The sequence below is a fragment of the Ciconia boyciana genome, chromosome 2, assembly GCF_034638445.1.
Source record: "Ciconia boyciana chromosome 2, ASM3463844v1, whole genome shotgun sequence".
NCBI classification, from domain to species: domain Eukaryota; kingdom Metazoa; phylum Chordata; class Aves; order Ciconiiformes; family Ciconiidae; genus Ciconia; species Ciconia boyciana.
In genome coordinates, this window is record NC_132935.1 from 147,552,470 (window position 1) to 147,567,291 (window position 14,822).

At 37.3% G+C, this 14,822-nt stretch overlaps 1 protein-coding gene across 1 annotated transcript in view; it reads left to right on the forward strand.

The window, feature by feature from the left end:
* The window catches only part of PLXDC2 (plexin domain containing 2), a 283,218-nt gene that overhangs the window by 240,313 nt on the left and 28,083 nt on the right, over positions 1-14,822 (forward strand). Inside the window, exons 10-12 of the mRNA XM_072854412.1 lie at positions 5,824-5,884; positions 8,738-8,891; positions 10,287-10,325. Coding sequence (XP_072710513.1) covers positions 5,824-5,884; positions 8,738-8,891; positions 10,287-10,325 — 254 coding nt within the window. The remainder of the gene's footprint in view (positions 1-5,823; positions 5,885-8,737; positions 8,892-10,286; positions 10,326-14,822) is intronic.

A 14,822-nucleotide genomic window follows, 5' to 3' on the forward strand; every position in this document is an offset into this window, starting at 1 on the left:
GTAAAAGTGTATGAATAAAAAAGAGAGCTTGGCCAATGTGTGAATGAGATCTGTGCCTTGGTGTATGTCCCTCAAGACTTGATGTTTTTCACTATCATTCCCAGTTGTACAATTCATATGACTGGGAGTACTATGGGAAGCATAGGAGCTGTGAATTAGTGTATGCTTGTCTGGTTTGCAGAAAATCTGGGCTTAACTCTAGGTTCTGTTACAGAATTCTGTGTTATCTCAGCTGAATCATTTCATGTCTCCTATGCTTTATTTCCTCATCTCTAAAGTAGAGAAGAAAATATTTTCTCCAAAGGTGACCTTCATATTTTTTTTTTTAAGCAAGACACAAAGCAATGGGTACAGTGAGGCTAACTGTACCTCTGAGGTTGTCAGTGTAAAGCATCATAGAGCAGTTTTCAAAATACAACTGGCCACTCACTTTTATTCATTTAACCAGAAGGGAACGTAACATGTAATACTGGGAAAAAAAGTGTAAGATCATGGGAGCATCCACCCTAAAACTGAAGAGATCATTTGAATACTCAACGATAGAAAACAGTTCAGACAATCATGTAAAGGTGAGAAAGGGAGGTTAATTGTGCTGGTCGGGATCAACAAGAGTGTGAAGTACACCCACTTCAGAGCTCTTTGCCTCAAACCTTGAATAATTTCTTGTGTGCAAAACAGGTAGCAATGCCAACAGATCAGAATTCTCCCCTAACTTCTGTTGCTGTTCACTCTTTAGACCCACTTTGGGCAGGTATAAATGCACAAAGTCAAAGGCAGTGAAGGATGTAATCTAGTAACAGAGACTAATTCCAGTGTGGCTCCTTCCCAGAGAACATGTTTGATTGTTATCATTTTCTACTGATTCTGCTGGAAATTCTGATACCATAATCTCATAAATTTGACTCTAGGGCCCTCCTCTTACACCTTCTTTTTCCTTCTAGTTATTCAAAGCAGAGCCTTTAGCAAAAGCTTCTTTTTTATGCATTATCTGCTCTTCAGCATGTTTCCTTTCTTGTTGTAACTGACATTAAGATTATAGAAAATATCCTCCTATTCTTCTTTAATCAGAATTCTGCCAAGTCTTACTTTAACTAGGATTTTTTCCTTTCTTTCTAGTTGAATTGGAAATAAAACTTACTTCTTTTAGCCCACTTTTATTCTTAGGCTCTTCTAACAGCAAGAATTCCCTGTGGGAGGTCTTATTTCCTACTGCCTATTCACATGTTGTGTCAGAGTTACAAATATTGAGTCTTACTCATGTTCAATCTCTTTTACTGCAACATAACAGCTTTTTTTAACATCTTTTCACTTCCCTATTTACATGATGTTGCAGGACTACTTTACAGAACATGTAGGTATATTTTTTATTGTCCCATAAAATTGTGGAATCATCATCAGGTTGAAGATTGTCTGATGAAATTTGTGCCACTCTGATCCTCCTTATCATCCCCTGAATGTTGGAAATTTTGAGAGGCACACAATGTTGAGACAATGATGGAATTCAGTGCTGTAGACACAGATATGCTGCATCAAGTATTAACCATGCCTATATTTGAATTTTTCATAAACATTAAAATAGTACAGGCTGTTTGTAGTGCTATATGTTTAAAATCCGTGTATAAAGCAAATAATCTTAGCTATTCTTACCTTATAACAGCAAGGTGGGAGCAAATCCTCTTCTAACAATTTGAATTGTCATCCTATTGTGAAGTACAGTTTAATTAAGCAGTATGTTTAAGTAAAGGATAAATACAGACAACACATTTATGCTTGAATTCAGGTATATGATTGGGTGTATTGAGCTAGATGCTAAGCACAAATACCATACAAATACCTTACAAATTCATACCACAGTCACTCACAGTGACCCTTCACATGAACTTCATAAGCACTTTGAGCTGTGATAAAGTTCTGCATTTGTGACAAGAGAAAGTGGAAAATAACAAAGAGAGGAAAATACAGTCTTTTCCCAGACAGCACAGTGTGACAAGAAAGTGATATTCAAAGGGTGGAGGAACCAAAATGGAGCCTGTTCTGCTGTAAAGGGAGGTAAAGCCAGACGGAGCACAAAGATAATGGGTTTTTTCCTCAAAAAATGTTTCTATGATTAGGGTTTTTTTCAGTTGGACAGACACAAAGTTCAAGGGTTCCAGTATTTTTATTTTTTTAAATATATTTTATATATATATACTTATTTTTATATTTTGCTTCCTATCTCCCTCCACTTGGGAAGAAATTCCACTTTAAACTGTTCTAATTCTTTTTTTAGTAATTCAAACAACCTAGCAAGTGTCTTAATCTTTTCCTAATGTGATGGGCCTTTCTTAGTGGTTAAAGGCAGAAAAGAGTTCTGTCTGTTCAATTTTCTATTTAATTCTTCAGGTTAATCTTTTATTTAGAGGAGTTAATACACATTTTAACTGAGCTGAGTAATTACATGGTATTTAAGAAATCATTTCATATTTCTGGAATGCCCTTCAGTTCCCAGAAATCCATTCTTCATATGCTGTTACAGATATCCTAGCAAAAAACAAAAAAAATAGGGAATAGCTGGTTTAAAGGACGTGTTGTGCATTTTAATGCTCTTAATTGTTTCATACCAGCTCAACCTGGTGAAAAGATTTTTCCATCCAGACTTTGTCCCTTTCCTTCCTAGTAATTTTCCATTATGTTTTTAGCTTTCACAGGTTAAACCTTGATGAATTTTCTGTATACAGGGTATCTGATTTATTATTATTATTATTAATCCTCATTGAACTCTCTTGAAAGAGAAGCAGCAAAGCATTTCAGCTCATGCACTGAATAGACACTTCTTGTCATTTAAATATTCTCTGCCAAATAGAGGTAAATGGCATCTGGTGGATCTGATGACATCTCCGTCTCCTTTCTGCCTATGTACAGTTCACTGAAAGGTTTCTGACATCTTTCTTGTTAGCCAGATTCAGCTGCATTAGTTATACCAAATCATCACTGCTATACATGCAGAGACTTTAACTCTCCCTTTGCTCCCTGAACCAGTACTCCCGAGTTCCACACAAATCCTGGAATTCCTTACGTTTCATGAATGTCCCTGTTCTCATTTCCTAGAACATCTTTGTTATTGCTTTGCTAGGAGCTGATTTCAGTCATCACTTGAAAATGAAGTTGTTATAAAATGACCATGTTGACAGATGGCATAAATGGCATAGCTAATCAAATCTGCTCCAATGTTTTAATGGCAACAGGGAATTATCACCATGTTACTAGATGAAGGTCTTAAAAATGCGGTCGGTAGAGTGGGTGGTGCACTGAAATGACAGTTTCCAGAATTCTAACTCAACAACAACATAGCAATGATAGTATCTGCTACGACGCGGCAATGATGGTATCTGCTATGGCTGACATCTCATTGATACACGCCTCAAAGGAAGTTCACAAACAGGTCTGCTTGGAGTCTGTCTAGTTCCTGATAAAGCTGCTTTCTGATAATATTCTTTGGACTCACCATTGCATCAATAGAAAATGTTAAACAGTGTCCAGGGTTTAATGTATTTTTCTTTAAGGTAGGGTCATCTGAAGAGTGTCTCAGATGTGTGAAAGAGCAGTCCTTGCATGTTGCATTCAACTTTTGGCGGTTTGCTAATTCCTGGGGGAAAATCAACCCCAGCAATGTTACTTGCCACTGTATTTCAGTAGTTTGTCAGAAAAGACTTAAGAACTGTAAATGAGTGCGCTTGGGATAAGCTTTTATTCATTTAATCTTTGGAGCCTTAAGTTTGACACCATTTAGATACAAGATAAAATCTAAGATAAAAGGTCCTTAATCCCTACTAGGTCTAAGTACAGTTGGGTTTGAATTAGCATGGATATGTAACTGCAGTAATTGCCTCTATTGTAGGAATTTATGGAGTGGCTTGATGTAATGTCTAAACATTGGGCTTGATTTTCAGACCTACAGAATATCCTCATACCCATTAGATTTTAGCCAGAGCAGTATGACTGAAATATAATGTGTTTGTGAGTATTCAGTACATCTGAAAATTAGTCTAGTTCTCCTTCAAGATGGGCACAGAAATTGCTAATGAAGCTCTTCAAACTTTAGAGAAAAGTAGGAGAGACTGAGACTTCAAAAAAATATGTTCTATTCATACCTGGAATGTTACGTCATAATTTCTTTCTGCTTAGCAAGGTCCTCCTTGTTCTCTCAAACATTCATGGAGGCAGAACACCCCAAAGGTGGGGAGGCAGCACTGAGCTCCCAGCATAGCACTGATTCACGCACCCTTCAGCTATAAGAAAAAACTCTTTACAGTAGCCTTTATTCTCATGCATTGGGAAGGAGGTCTCTCTATTTCTCTGGAATACATTTCTGGTTTGGGCATCTTTTTTCTTCACTGCAATAGGTTTTTGGAAAAGTCAGTTGCTGTAGAGTGAGTGCTAATTGACACCTGTTAGGGTTGGGGTATTTTTTTAGTAACACTGCAAATGATGGAATGTGGATCAGTGCAAGTACAACTAACAAGAGAATCAACATTTTCTCAAAATCTTTTGTCAAAGATATGGTAGAGTCTGCTCAGAACACTTATATGGAGAAGTTTATTATCCCAAGTGTGTTTTTAGCATTGTTTACATCCTCTTGTAACATCCTCTCCTACTATAAAAATGATTCCACTGTTCCATTCTTCCAAATGCCCCTGTTTACCTCAGTTGAAGTAGGGTAGTACTTGGCATGTCTTGGCATCTTTCAATTCATTGAGAACAAAAAATTACCCCATAAATACAGCTAACCATAACAGTGGTCTTATTTGCTTGCCTAGTCTTATTAAAAGACAGTGAGAAAGTTATTTGCTGTACAGTCAGGTAAGTTATGAACATGGATGCCAAATGACATCATCCTGTCTCATAACAAAATAGTACAGGAAACGAATGCAGAAAAAAAAACAAAACCCAAAAAAATTTAAAACCCTAAGTGGGGAGAATCTCTTTCAAAGTCAGACATCATGGTTTAGTTATTTGCTTGCCATTTTAATAATGCTTTCTGTTCGTAATGCTACCTGTTGTCTAGGAAACGCTAAGTTACTGTATAAACACTGATAACACTCTTGTGAGATGGGGATTGCCAGGGGAATCATTATATTAAACTGTTACAAGTTGCTTTAAAATTTCTTCGCTACATATTGCAAATGAGAAAGGATATTGCAGGCAGGTTATTAACCTCACCTAATTTGATAAGAAATATGCATGCAACTTAAGTTTTCTGCAGCTAGTGAGGAGGTAGAAGCAGCTGTATAGTATTCCCTAATTGTCATGAAGGCTGTTCAGAGGAGCTGTTATCTAAATCTGTGAACATTGATCGCATTGTTATATGTGTATCTTGATGTCTCAGATCACCTTGCCTGATAAAAGCAGTGACTGGTTCACCGCATCCTTTGTGGGATTAAATTTTCCTGGCTAAGAAGTCTGGACAGAAATAATTTAACCAATTTACATCCATATGGCTGACATCAGACTTAAAAGTGCTATGGCTCAGTGCGGTCTTAAGAATAATTATCCAGTGGAAGGGAGACATTCCTATTTAAAAACTATAAATTAAAAAAGCCACCTAAAATAATAACTCATTCATTGAAATGCCCTTCACTGAAGTGGATTAAATGATTGAGTCATATTGCAAGCAACCGCCTCTTGAGTAAAAGTAATACCATATAAAGCATATGGATTTTAAAATAAATCACATCATTTACTTATTCTCTCTTTCATTGTCTTCTCTTCCTCTCCCTTCCTTTCTTGTTCTTGTTTTCCTCCTATTTCCATCTGGACAACTTCTATCTATTTCATCATTTAAAGATGCTCCAGTGGATTTGACCGTCACCGGCAAGATTGGGTAGACAGTGGCTGCCCTGAAGAGGTATGTGAGTAGTTTACATCCTCAGCCCATCAGATGCCCTTTAAATACTTATGATGCTTTTGACTAAATTCTTCATATTATGAAGCATGGTTTCAAGGCCAAAGACATGCTATATTTATCTTTATCATTCAGTGGAAATGCTGTAAGGCATAATAAAGAAAAATAGGCTGAGCAATTTCACTCCCCATTCCAGGGAATAAAATGGACACAAAATAAAAATTTTATCTCTGAGAAAATACTTTAAATAAAAAATAAAAATACCAGAAAGCCTGCCCTAAAACAATGTCCCTGCACTGTTTTTCTCTTAGATCTCTGACTCTTGCCAGAAAAGGGGAAGAAACTGTGATGTTCTTCATCCCCAAAAAGCCTCTGCCAGAGCATTCTCAAGTGAAAAACAGGCATTGCATGTTTTGCATTTTGGTTATGAAACCTGACCAAATAATTTAGTACAGAAGAAATTACATAGATTACTTCAAAGATATTTAAAAAAAAATAAAATCAAAAACAAAACCCCAAACAAACAACTACGAGGCATTTGGATGTCCTTTCCTGGAGAGGCAGTGAGAGAATGAGACATCTGACTGTGGTAGTGGGGAACTGTCAAACAGGCACTATGGGCCTCCTCTAAAAGAGGTACTTGAGGTACTCCTGGACCCGAGCAGTTCATTTTCAAGACACATACATAAATATCATACTGCTGGTTCTTTCCTAGTGTCCTCCCCTTAGAAGGTTTTTTGGTTTGGAGGTTCTTTTTTGTTGGTTTTTTTTTTTTTCATTTGGGGAGTGCGGTAATAGGAACAAATTAATTTATGACACTTTTAATCTCCTGATGGCCATAAAAAAGCAGTTACTTTTCCATTTTGGCTGAAAGGACTAAATTCTGTCATGAGTTTCAGCAACATAGCCCTTCTGAAGTATAATGTCAGGTGAAACTAAGGGCAAAATGTAGCCCCAAGTGTCTAGTTAGAAAAGCACATTCTGTTTTATTCTCAGTAGAAGCAAAGAGAAGTAATGATATAAATCCAGTCTGATGGAAGAACTTTTTTTTTCTTATAAGTGTAATTGCAAAATAACTGCATTGTACATACTGCCTTGTTACATGGGCTTCAAGCTTCAGCTTTGCAGTTTGTAAACTGATGATTTGAGAATGGAATTTCTGTGAGATTTTTTGTCTGTGGAGGACAACCTTTTCAAGAATATAAAATAAAAGTTACTGGGACTATTTGTTGTTATAGTGCACAACCTTTGTATTGCTTTAATCCAGATTATAATTAGCTAGGACTCACTTTTGCCTGTAGATGAAGTTATCCAAAAACTGCTCTCTGTATGACAGGAGCATCCCATTCTGCTTCTCCCTTCTTATTTAAACTCAACTAGTGCTCCAAGGCTTAGTACATGATCTGAGAGGAAACTATTGATACACTAAGTGTATCTGAGAAACTAATAGTTTGATTTGCAGTTTCAGGCTACTTGACTGCTGGTCACAGTCTAGCTTTCAGGGTCTCTGGAGTAGAAGCAACAGCTTGCTTAGCATCTTCCAGAATGATGCCTGAGCTGACTGCTGAAATAATTAGCACACAGAGGTTAATTTTAGACACATTAATTCAAGAGAATGAATAATGAGGATTCTCATGGTAATGTTTCCTCCTTTGTAATATAGATTTTGAGCTAAATTTTGATTAAATTGCATCAGTGAAACTAACAGTGGTTTTCAAGCTAAAACATGAAGAAAATTAAAGAATAGTTGTACTGAAGGTACTGTTACCTTTTTTTAATGTAATATATTGTTTCTTGTAAAACAAAGGACAATAAAATACCCATACATATTAAAAGAAAGACAACACCCACTGGGTTTTGACAGACAGATCCCAAGAAAATTAACAGCCTTTCTGGGCTACCACTTCTCATTAAAATGAATGGGGACAGCAGGAGTTACAGGCAGTTCCAGTATTTCCTGCTAGTTAATTGGATGTATTTTCCTGCAGGACTGTGTGATCCATAAAAGAAAATATTCATTACACCTGCAGAATTTTAAAAGTGTCCAGAAATTTAAAAATAAAAAGACTCAAGATTTGTATCGAAATATTTGCCCACGAAAATAAAAGTTAAACTATTATATGACGGTGAATATTATTTATGGTGTGCTAAAATAATATAATCATTTGTATGATTATTATAATTTATAGTTTATATTTTGTAATACTTATGTTTTATATAATAGCTGTTATATTATATACACATATAATATGTGAATTTTTGATATTATATAGAATTAATAGGCACATAGTGAATGTGTTGCTCTATAGTGTGGTATATAAATATTCTATAGGCTGGATACATGCACACATTTTACACATATATGCATATTCTTCTGTGATAACTGCATGTAAAGCCTAATTAAGTGCTCCAGTTAACTACACATTATTCACTATGAAGACCTACAGTTTAATTCCCACCTATCTTTTTTAACATGTGTTATGGCACCCAGACCAATGGCAGTGAGCATTCACAATAGAAGAGTGAAAATTTGAATGATAATCTTAGATGTTAAAATCTGATTGGGGGAAATAACATATTTGACATTCAGGGACGACTTTGAAGCCTTGTCATTAACAATTGAGCATTGTAAGTTTTGCAGCTAAATGAAAAATATATGTTGCTGAATGCTGTGTAGAGCACTTCAAAGGGAAAAAAAAAAAAAAGAAAAGAAAAAGCTCTTTAAATTCCTTGATTTAGTGTTTCCGTTTTCATTCTTTTTATCCTGACAGCTTGTCCACGCTTAAATTCTTCATTCGGGGACAGTCTCCACTGAGAATTAATTTTCTCTTCTTTGTTTTTGTTGTTTTCCAACAGTCAAAAGATAAGATTTGTGAGAAGAATACAGACACAACTGAAACACCTCCATACTCCACCACCACCCTTCTGCCAACCACCACAAAGTTCAGAGTTTTAACAACCACCAGAGGATCCACCTCTTCCCATCTGCCAACTAGCCTGCCCACAGAAGGTGAAGTGTATACACTGCATTATTCTATAGTGCAAACACATCATTTCCAAGTCTAAAAGAAATGTATTTCCCTTAAGTACGTGTTCGTGTTGACCTTTTCTCTTTGGGGCAGTGGAAGGAGTGGGGAATTGCAGTCAAGGCAATATCTGCTACTGCTTTTAAATTGCAACTTCCTCTCGCAACAGTAAGGTGCAAAGGGGGTGACCGCTGGAGGAGGGGGCAGTGCTGGGGGCACTTGGACAAGCCAGGCAGACTTCTGGAGAACTTGTGGTTACAATTTGCTTGTGTTCCTTTAACCATCAGGCCATAGTCCAAAACCTGTTGAAATAGTAGATGGAGAGGGCCCTGCTAAAGTTAGTGAAGAAACTCCCGTCACAGACGTTAATGAATTTTTAATCCCTTTGGGTATTCTATTTAGCCAGGTGAAAATTAGAGATAACCCAAATTAAAAACTTATTTGAAATTTGCCTGTTTACTTTTTTTCAGTCAGTTGACGCTGTTCTTTTCATGTAGCGCTCACTGTTGTGAAATAGTTTCTATAAGCTTCTGAACTGAATTAACTGGGTAAGCGATGGTGTGTCAGTTCTCACCCTTGTTCCACTGGCTGCTTAAATCTTGCCTTTCTGTAGTTGAGATATCCTGCTTTCCTGCTTCTGGGGAAAATCCAGCTGGGTAGAAAAGCTAACCCAGAGTAATCAAATAGTATCTTAGCATCTATAAAAGGGGGGGGGGGGGTGCCTGTTGGAATTGTATGTCAACACAAGAAAAGGTACCAGGTACAGGCAGATTTTTTAAGTGGCCTGTGACTGGAAAATTTGAACTGAAGGCATTTCAGGGTGGGAATCTACAGATAAGAAAGGCTGGTTTTGTGTGCAGCAAGACAAGTTTAGAAACTGTCGGTGCAGGAATTTGGACTGCATTAGCAGCATTATTCCCTGGCATTTTGTTCATTAAAGCTCACAGCAAGAACAGGAATACAGAAATAAATAGGATTTAAAACTGGTAGAACTTTTCATGATTCTTACAAGAGGAACTAAGTCATTGTTTTATTTTATTGTCATCTGGTAGTTCCTACAGTCCTTAATATGATAGAATGTTCAAGCTATGTATGAACATGTAACATTAATTAATTATTTGTAAGTGTTATGAGACAGACCCTTATTTGCCTGTATTTTGAATCTTCCTTTATACTTAACACTTTCATAAATATTTTTTTAGTAGTAAAGAAGTTAAGCATTGCTCAGTATAAGTAAGAACACCACAATCTAATTCTCATTGAGTACCAAATAATTTTCTAATTGTGAAAGTTCTTTGATATTAGAAAGTCATTCCTAAAATGAGTCATGACCTAGAAAAATGCATTTTCCTACAACTAACTTTGAATTTCCTTTATAGATGACACCAAGATAGCACTGCACCTAAAAGACAATGGAGGTAAGAGATTATTTTTTTGTCTGTAAATAATGTCAGTAGTTTGTCAATTTATACACCACTGAACTTCATTAATCAAAATCAGATTGTAGAAATAGCTTTTACCAGACTCCCAAAGGACTTCAACCTTCCACGTCTATATCGAAGAGCAGCAGGGCAAATAAGCTTAGCAAATGCTTAGTAAATTAAACATTTACAACTCTCTTTATAACTCTTTAATAAAACAGCAGGTTTAATTAACTTCCAAATATGGACATATTTAGTAAATTTTTAACTGTATTAATACAGGTATTAACTGTATTCTAATACAGTACTATTTAACTGTATTAAGAGAGGATATGATGCTAGTTCTAAATAATAATATTGTGTTATAAACTTATTCATAGTAGTGAATTATTACATGACATTTTGTTAATAAACATATCCATTTTATATCTGTGTCTCTGTACTAGCAGAGATCTTGTATTTCTCCATGCACATTCCCCATGCAATTTAATAAGATCACCTTATCTTATTGATAAAGACCTCTGTTAAATGAGCCTCTGCAGGGGACTGCTTTTGTCATCTTCTTTGTGGGTTCAAGGACTGAGACCTGAGGTTTGTTCCTTCTCCCTTTGAAGCTGATGAGAATTTTGCTATTAGTTAGAATAGGACTGAGTCATTAGATGCAGACTGCGTCTGTATTCACTGCCGATGTAGAGCTTGCTGAGGAGAAAGGAAAGATTTAGGTTGATTTCTGCAGGCTTTAAAATGGTCTATCAAAGCAGAGGATGATTTCCTGAGCAAATTGAAATAAAGTATATTTCCACTGATATAAAGGGGAATTTTGTTGGCTTTGATTGCCTTTCCTCCGGGCAGGGAGCACTGAGCTTCCCCCAGGGGCAGGGGAACCGGCAGCAAGCAGGGCAGCAGGCACGAACAGGGCGTGGGGTGAGTCCAGCAGCTAAGGGGCAGCAGCTGGGGTCAGCCACAGACTAGTGACCATCTGCCAAGCCTGCAGTGACAAGGCAGGCCCGGGGTCACGGCAGGAAGCCAGGTTGGCAAGGCAAGGCTGGGAGCAGCGAGGGAGCAGGCGAGGCACAGCAGCCAGCAGCACAGCTCAGGCAAGGACCAAAGGAAGCAGCTCCGGTCAGCAGTGCCACAGGAGGTGAGGTGATGAACCAGGTCCATACAAGGAGTCTGGTCAGCAACAAAAAGAGATCGGGACAGAGATAAGGCTACAACACAGCTCCAAGGTCCGTCAAAGGAGACGTGGCCAGGGAGAGGACTGGAGACAAGCCGCCTTCAGCATAGATCCAAGGTTGGTCCAGGAGACAAGATCAAAGATGGGGCTGAGTACGGTTCACTTACAGCATAGCTTAGGCTTGGGCTTGTGCTTACATGGAGTCCCCAACCCCATGGACAGAGGTCCCAGGTAAGGTGGGTCAGGACAGCTGAAGCACAGTGGTCCCTCAGGGCCTTCACAGAATTGTTCAAGTTTTGAAAAAACAGTGTGCAGATGCCACTTAGCATTTTGGTCTGTTTTCCTGTCGTTTGTTTTTCAGTAATATTCAGCCATTATTTTCTCATCCCTCAAATTAGAGATCTGCTCACTCCACAGGAGGCAGTTGCCATCCCCTTCCCCGCCAGTCGCTCCTCTGTCATTTTGCTGTCACTAACCACAGCATAGCTGGTCACATGCAGTACTGGGCATTGAATTGTCCATTTGTTGGCAGTGTTGTTGTTTGACATGGCTTTGACACATAAGTGGTCCCTTGGAATAAGGTCATCTATAAACTCAGGGTAGTACTTTTAGGCATTTTGTCCATGGGAATGTCCCTGAACCTTTCTTTCCCTTATTCTTGAAAGCAAATTGCTTTTCATTTTGTTGTGAGAAGTGCTTCAGTGCTCTTAAAGATAAATAGACAGGGTGAGTCAGTCAGCACTTCACTCTCCCATTTCGTGTCTGCTATGTACATGAGGCGCATTCCCAGCTGAGCTGTACCCATGCTCTGCCCTGCGAGCCATTGCTCCATGGCAGGTGGCTGGCCTGGGACAAGGCAGCTCTCCGTCTTGAACATCTCATGAACAGCTCAGAATAGTATGCTGTTATACAAAAAATAATTCAACAGGTGGGCTTTAGAAACCACATTCCATGCCTCTTTTGGTTTGGGAATTGCAACAGGATTATTTTTTCACTTGTTTACTCTTTTCCCAGGATCTGAAAATAAAAATCCTGTGAAAGCAAAGTGATGAATACTAGAGCAAGTGAGGGATGGCTGTGGCCTACTTGGTAGAGTGAGGTGGTAGGGTTTGTGGCACCACTTATCTTAAACATCGAAAGTCCATTTCCGCGCAGAAAGCTGCTGCATTTTAGAAGGACAAACCCGCACCTGATGTGATTATTCATTTTCCTTGAGCTGTTTCTTTTATTCTTGAAATTTAAAAAAAGAAACGGACTTCAAAAAACATGGAAGCAAAGCAACACACCAGGATTTCTCATTCACACAATAAAAGTAGCTTTTAATCTGAGAAGTTCTTTTTGATGAATCTTCAATTATGCATTGAATTTTTCAGCGACCCCTAGATTAGGCTCAGATAAAACCTCTGCAGCCACAGGCACGTTCTTTGATTCTCTGTGATTTGCCAGCCTTTCATAACGAGTAGATTATTTCAGGTCACGAATACAGGGTCTTTACTTTCTCACACTAGATCCTTTAAAACTCAAATGAAAGGGAACCTTTTATAATGGAAAACCAAAGCTATATTGGATCAATGATGGCCTATAGCTTGATGTGTCCTTGGATGATAGCAGTCAATATCTGCTTAGGTACAACAAAAGGATTCTATAGAAATTCTGCATCTCACCTCTGCCTAGAACTTCTGAAACGAAATGTTGTAAAACAGCAACTAAATTTAAATTAAATTTTGAGTTCAGGTCAAACTGCTTTGACCTTTTAATTATATGAGAAAATCACTAGCAAGTTAGTGCTGTAATTCATGCACAATCTTATGTAGAATATTTTAATATACATTTCAGATTTGCTTGTTTCTTTTTCTTCTGTCTTGCTTCTTTCTTCATAGACACGAGAGATGGCTAATACATGCCTAAACCATTTTAAAATACAGCTGACATGCCATCACATTTGTGTTAAATCTTAAGTCTCTTTAAAATAACAAGCATTTTGTAAGTTTTAAGATATGTCCAGCACTACAAGTGTATATTTGTATTATTAATTGCAGATTCTGTTGGGGTTTTTTTTCATTTTTCTTACCACACAGCTGACTAAACAGTTTAAAAGCCTAATTTTTCATAAAAATTGTGACCAATCGGCTGTGGCTATACAATAATGCTGTATTTCCCTGTTGAGAACTCTTTGGTGGATGATTTAGATGATTGGCCAGCACATCTAGACATTTTATTTGACCTTTTTAGACATCTTATTGTGATGATTTGATTGCTATGAGTCCCTCTCAATCCTTCAACTTTATAACTCAATAGAAAAGTGCATGTGTGTTTGACAGCGTCAGAGAAACTGCTACACTTCTCATTCATCAAGATGTACAGAAATTACTGTTACAAAAAAGTAAAGCTATACAAAAACCACCTACCAGAGGGAGAAAGCTATTTTATTTGTGAACAAGTCCACTCCAGCATATGTAGTGCTAGGAAATGTCTGTGCCCTGCTGCTTACACTCTGTGGTGGACTTTTTCAAAGATGGTCTAGATATAAACATTAACAATGTACAGGATTAAAGTTAGTGCTATACAGAGCTTAATTTGAGTTTGAAAGATTAGGAAACTGTAAGAAATTACCAAAATGCAGACCCAAGTTTTGAAAAAAAGAGTACTTTTATATACCTTATATACAGTGATAAATTTACCCAAGGCTATTTTTTTTTTAAATAGTCCCCTATGCCTGGACACTAGCTCCCATTAGTCATCTGTCTTCTTAATTTCCCTTAAAAATTGCAGTCTGAGCTCTTCCTACCATAAGAATTCTTGACAAATTATGGAGACGACTCAGTCCTGTTTTTCTTGAGTACCTGAACTCCAGCTGTGACAAGTGAACACTTCTTCATGCCTGCTAATAATAATCTAATTTATTTATTTCTAATATGTTAAGTTTCTGAATGACCCAGAAAATGAGACCTGTTACAACAAAGAGACAAGTCAACCTTTTAGGGAAAACAATTATTTTTGACATAACAGAAGTTATTATGACCACACAGTCTAAAATAGCTAACTCAGTCCAAAACAGCTAACTCAGTATATAATCACTACAGATTAGCTGAGTTCTCTCCAATTTTAAAGTAAAAAAACGTTAAATTAAACAATACTAAACCTAATCTTCGTGGTGGTTTAAAAATATTTTAAAGTGGACCTTGTATGGGATAAGATTCACAGGATATGGCTTTTTTTTATCATCAGATCTTGGCCTAGCCATAGGAAATTACCTTCCAGAAACTTCATCTCATCTGGTGTTAGCCAGAAAGCCACAAGCTCTTCTTTTGGGCCTT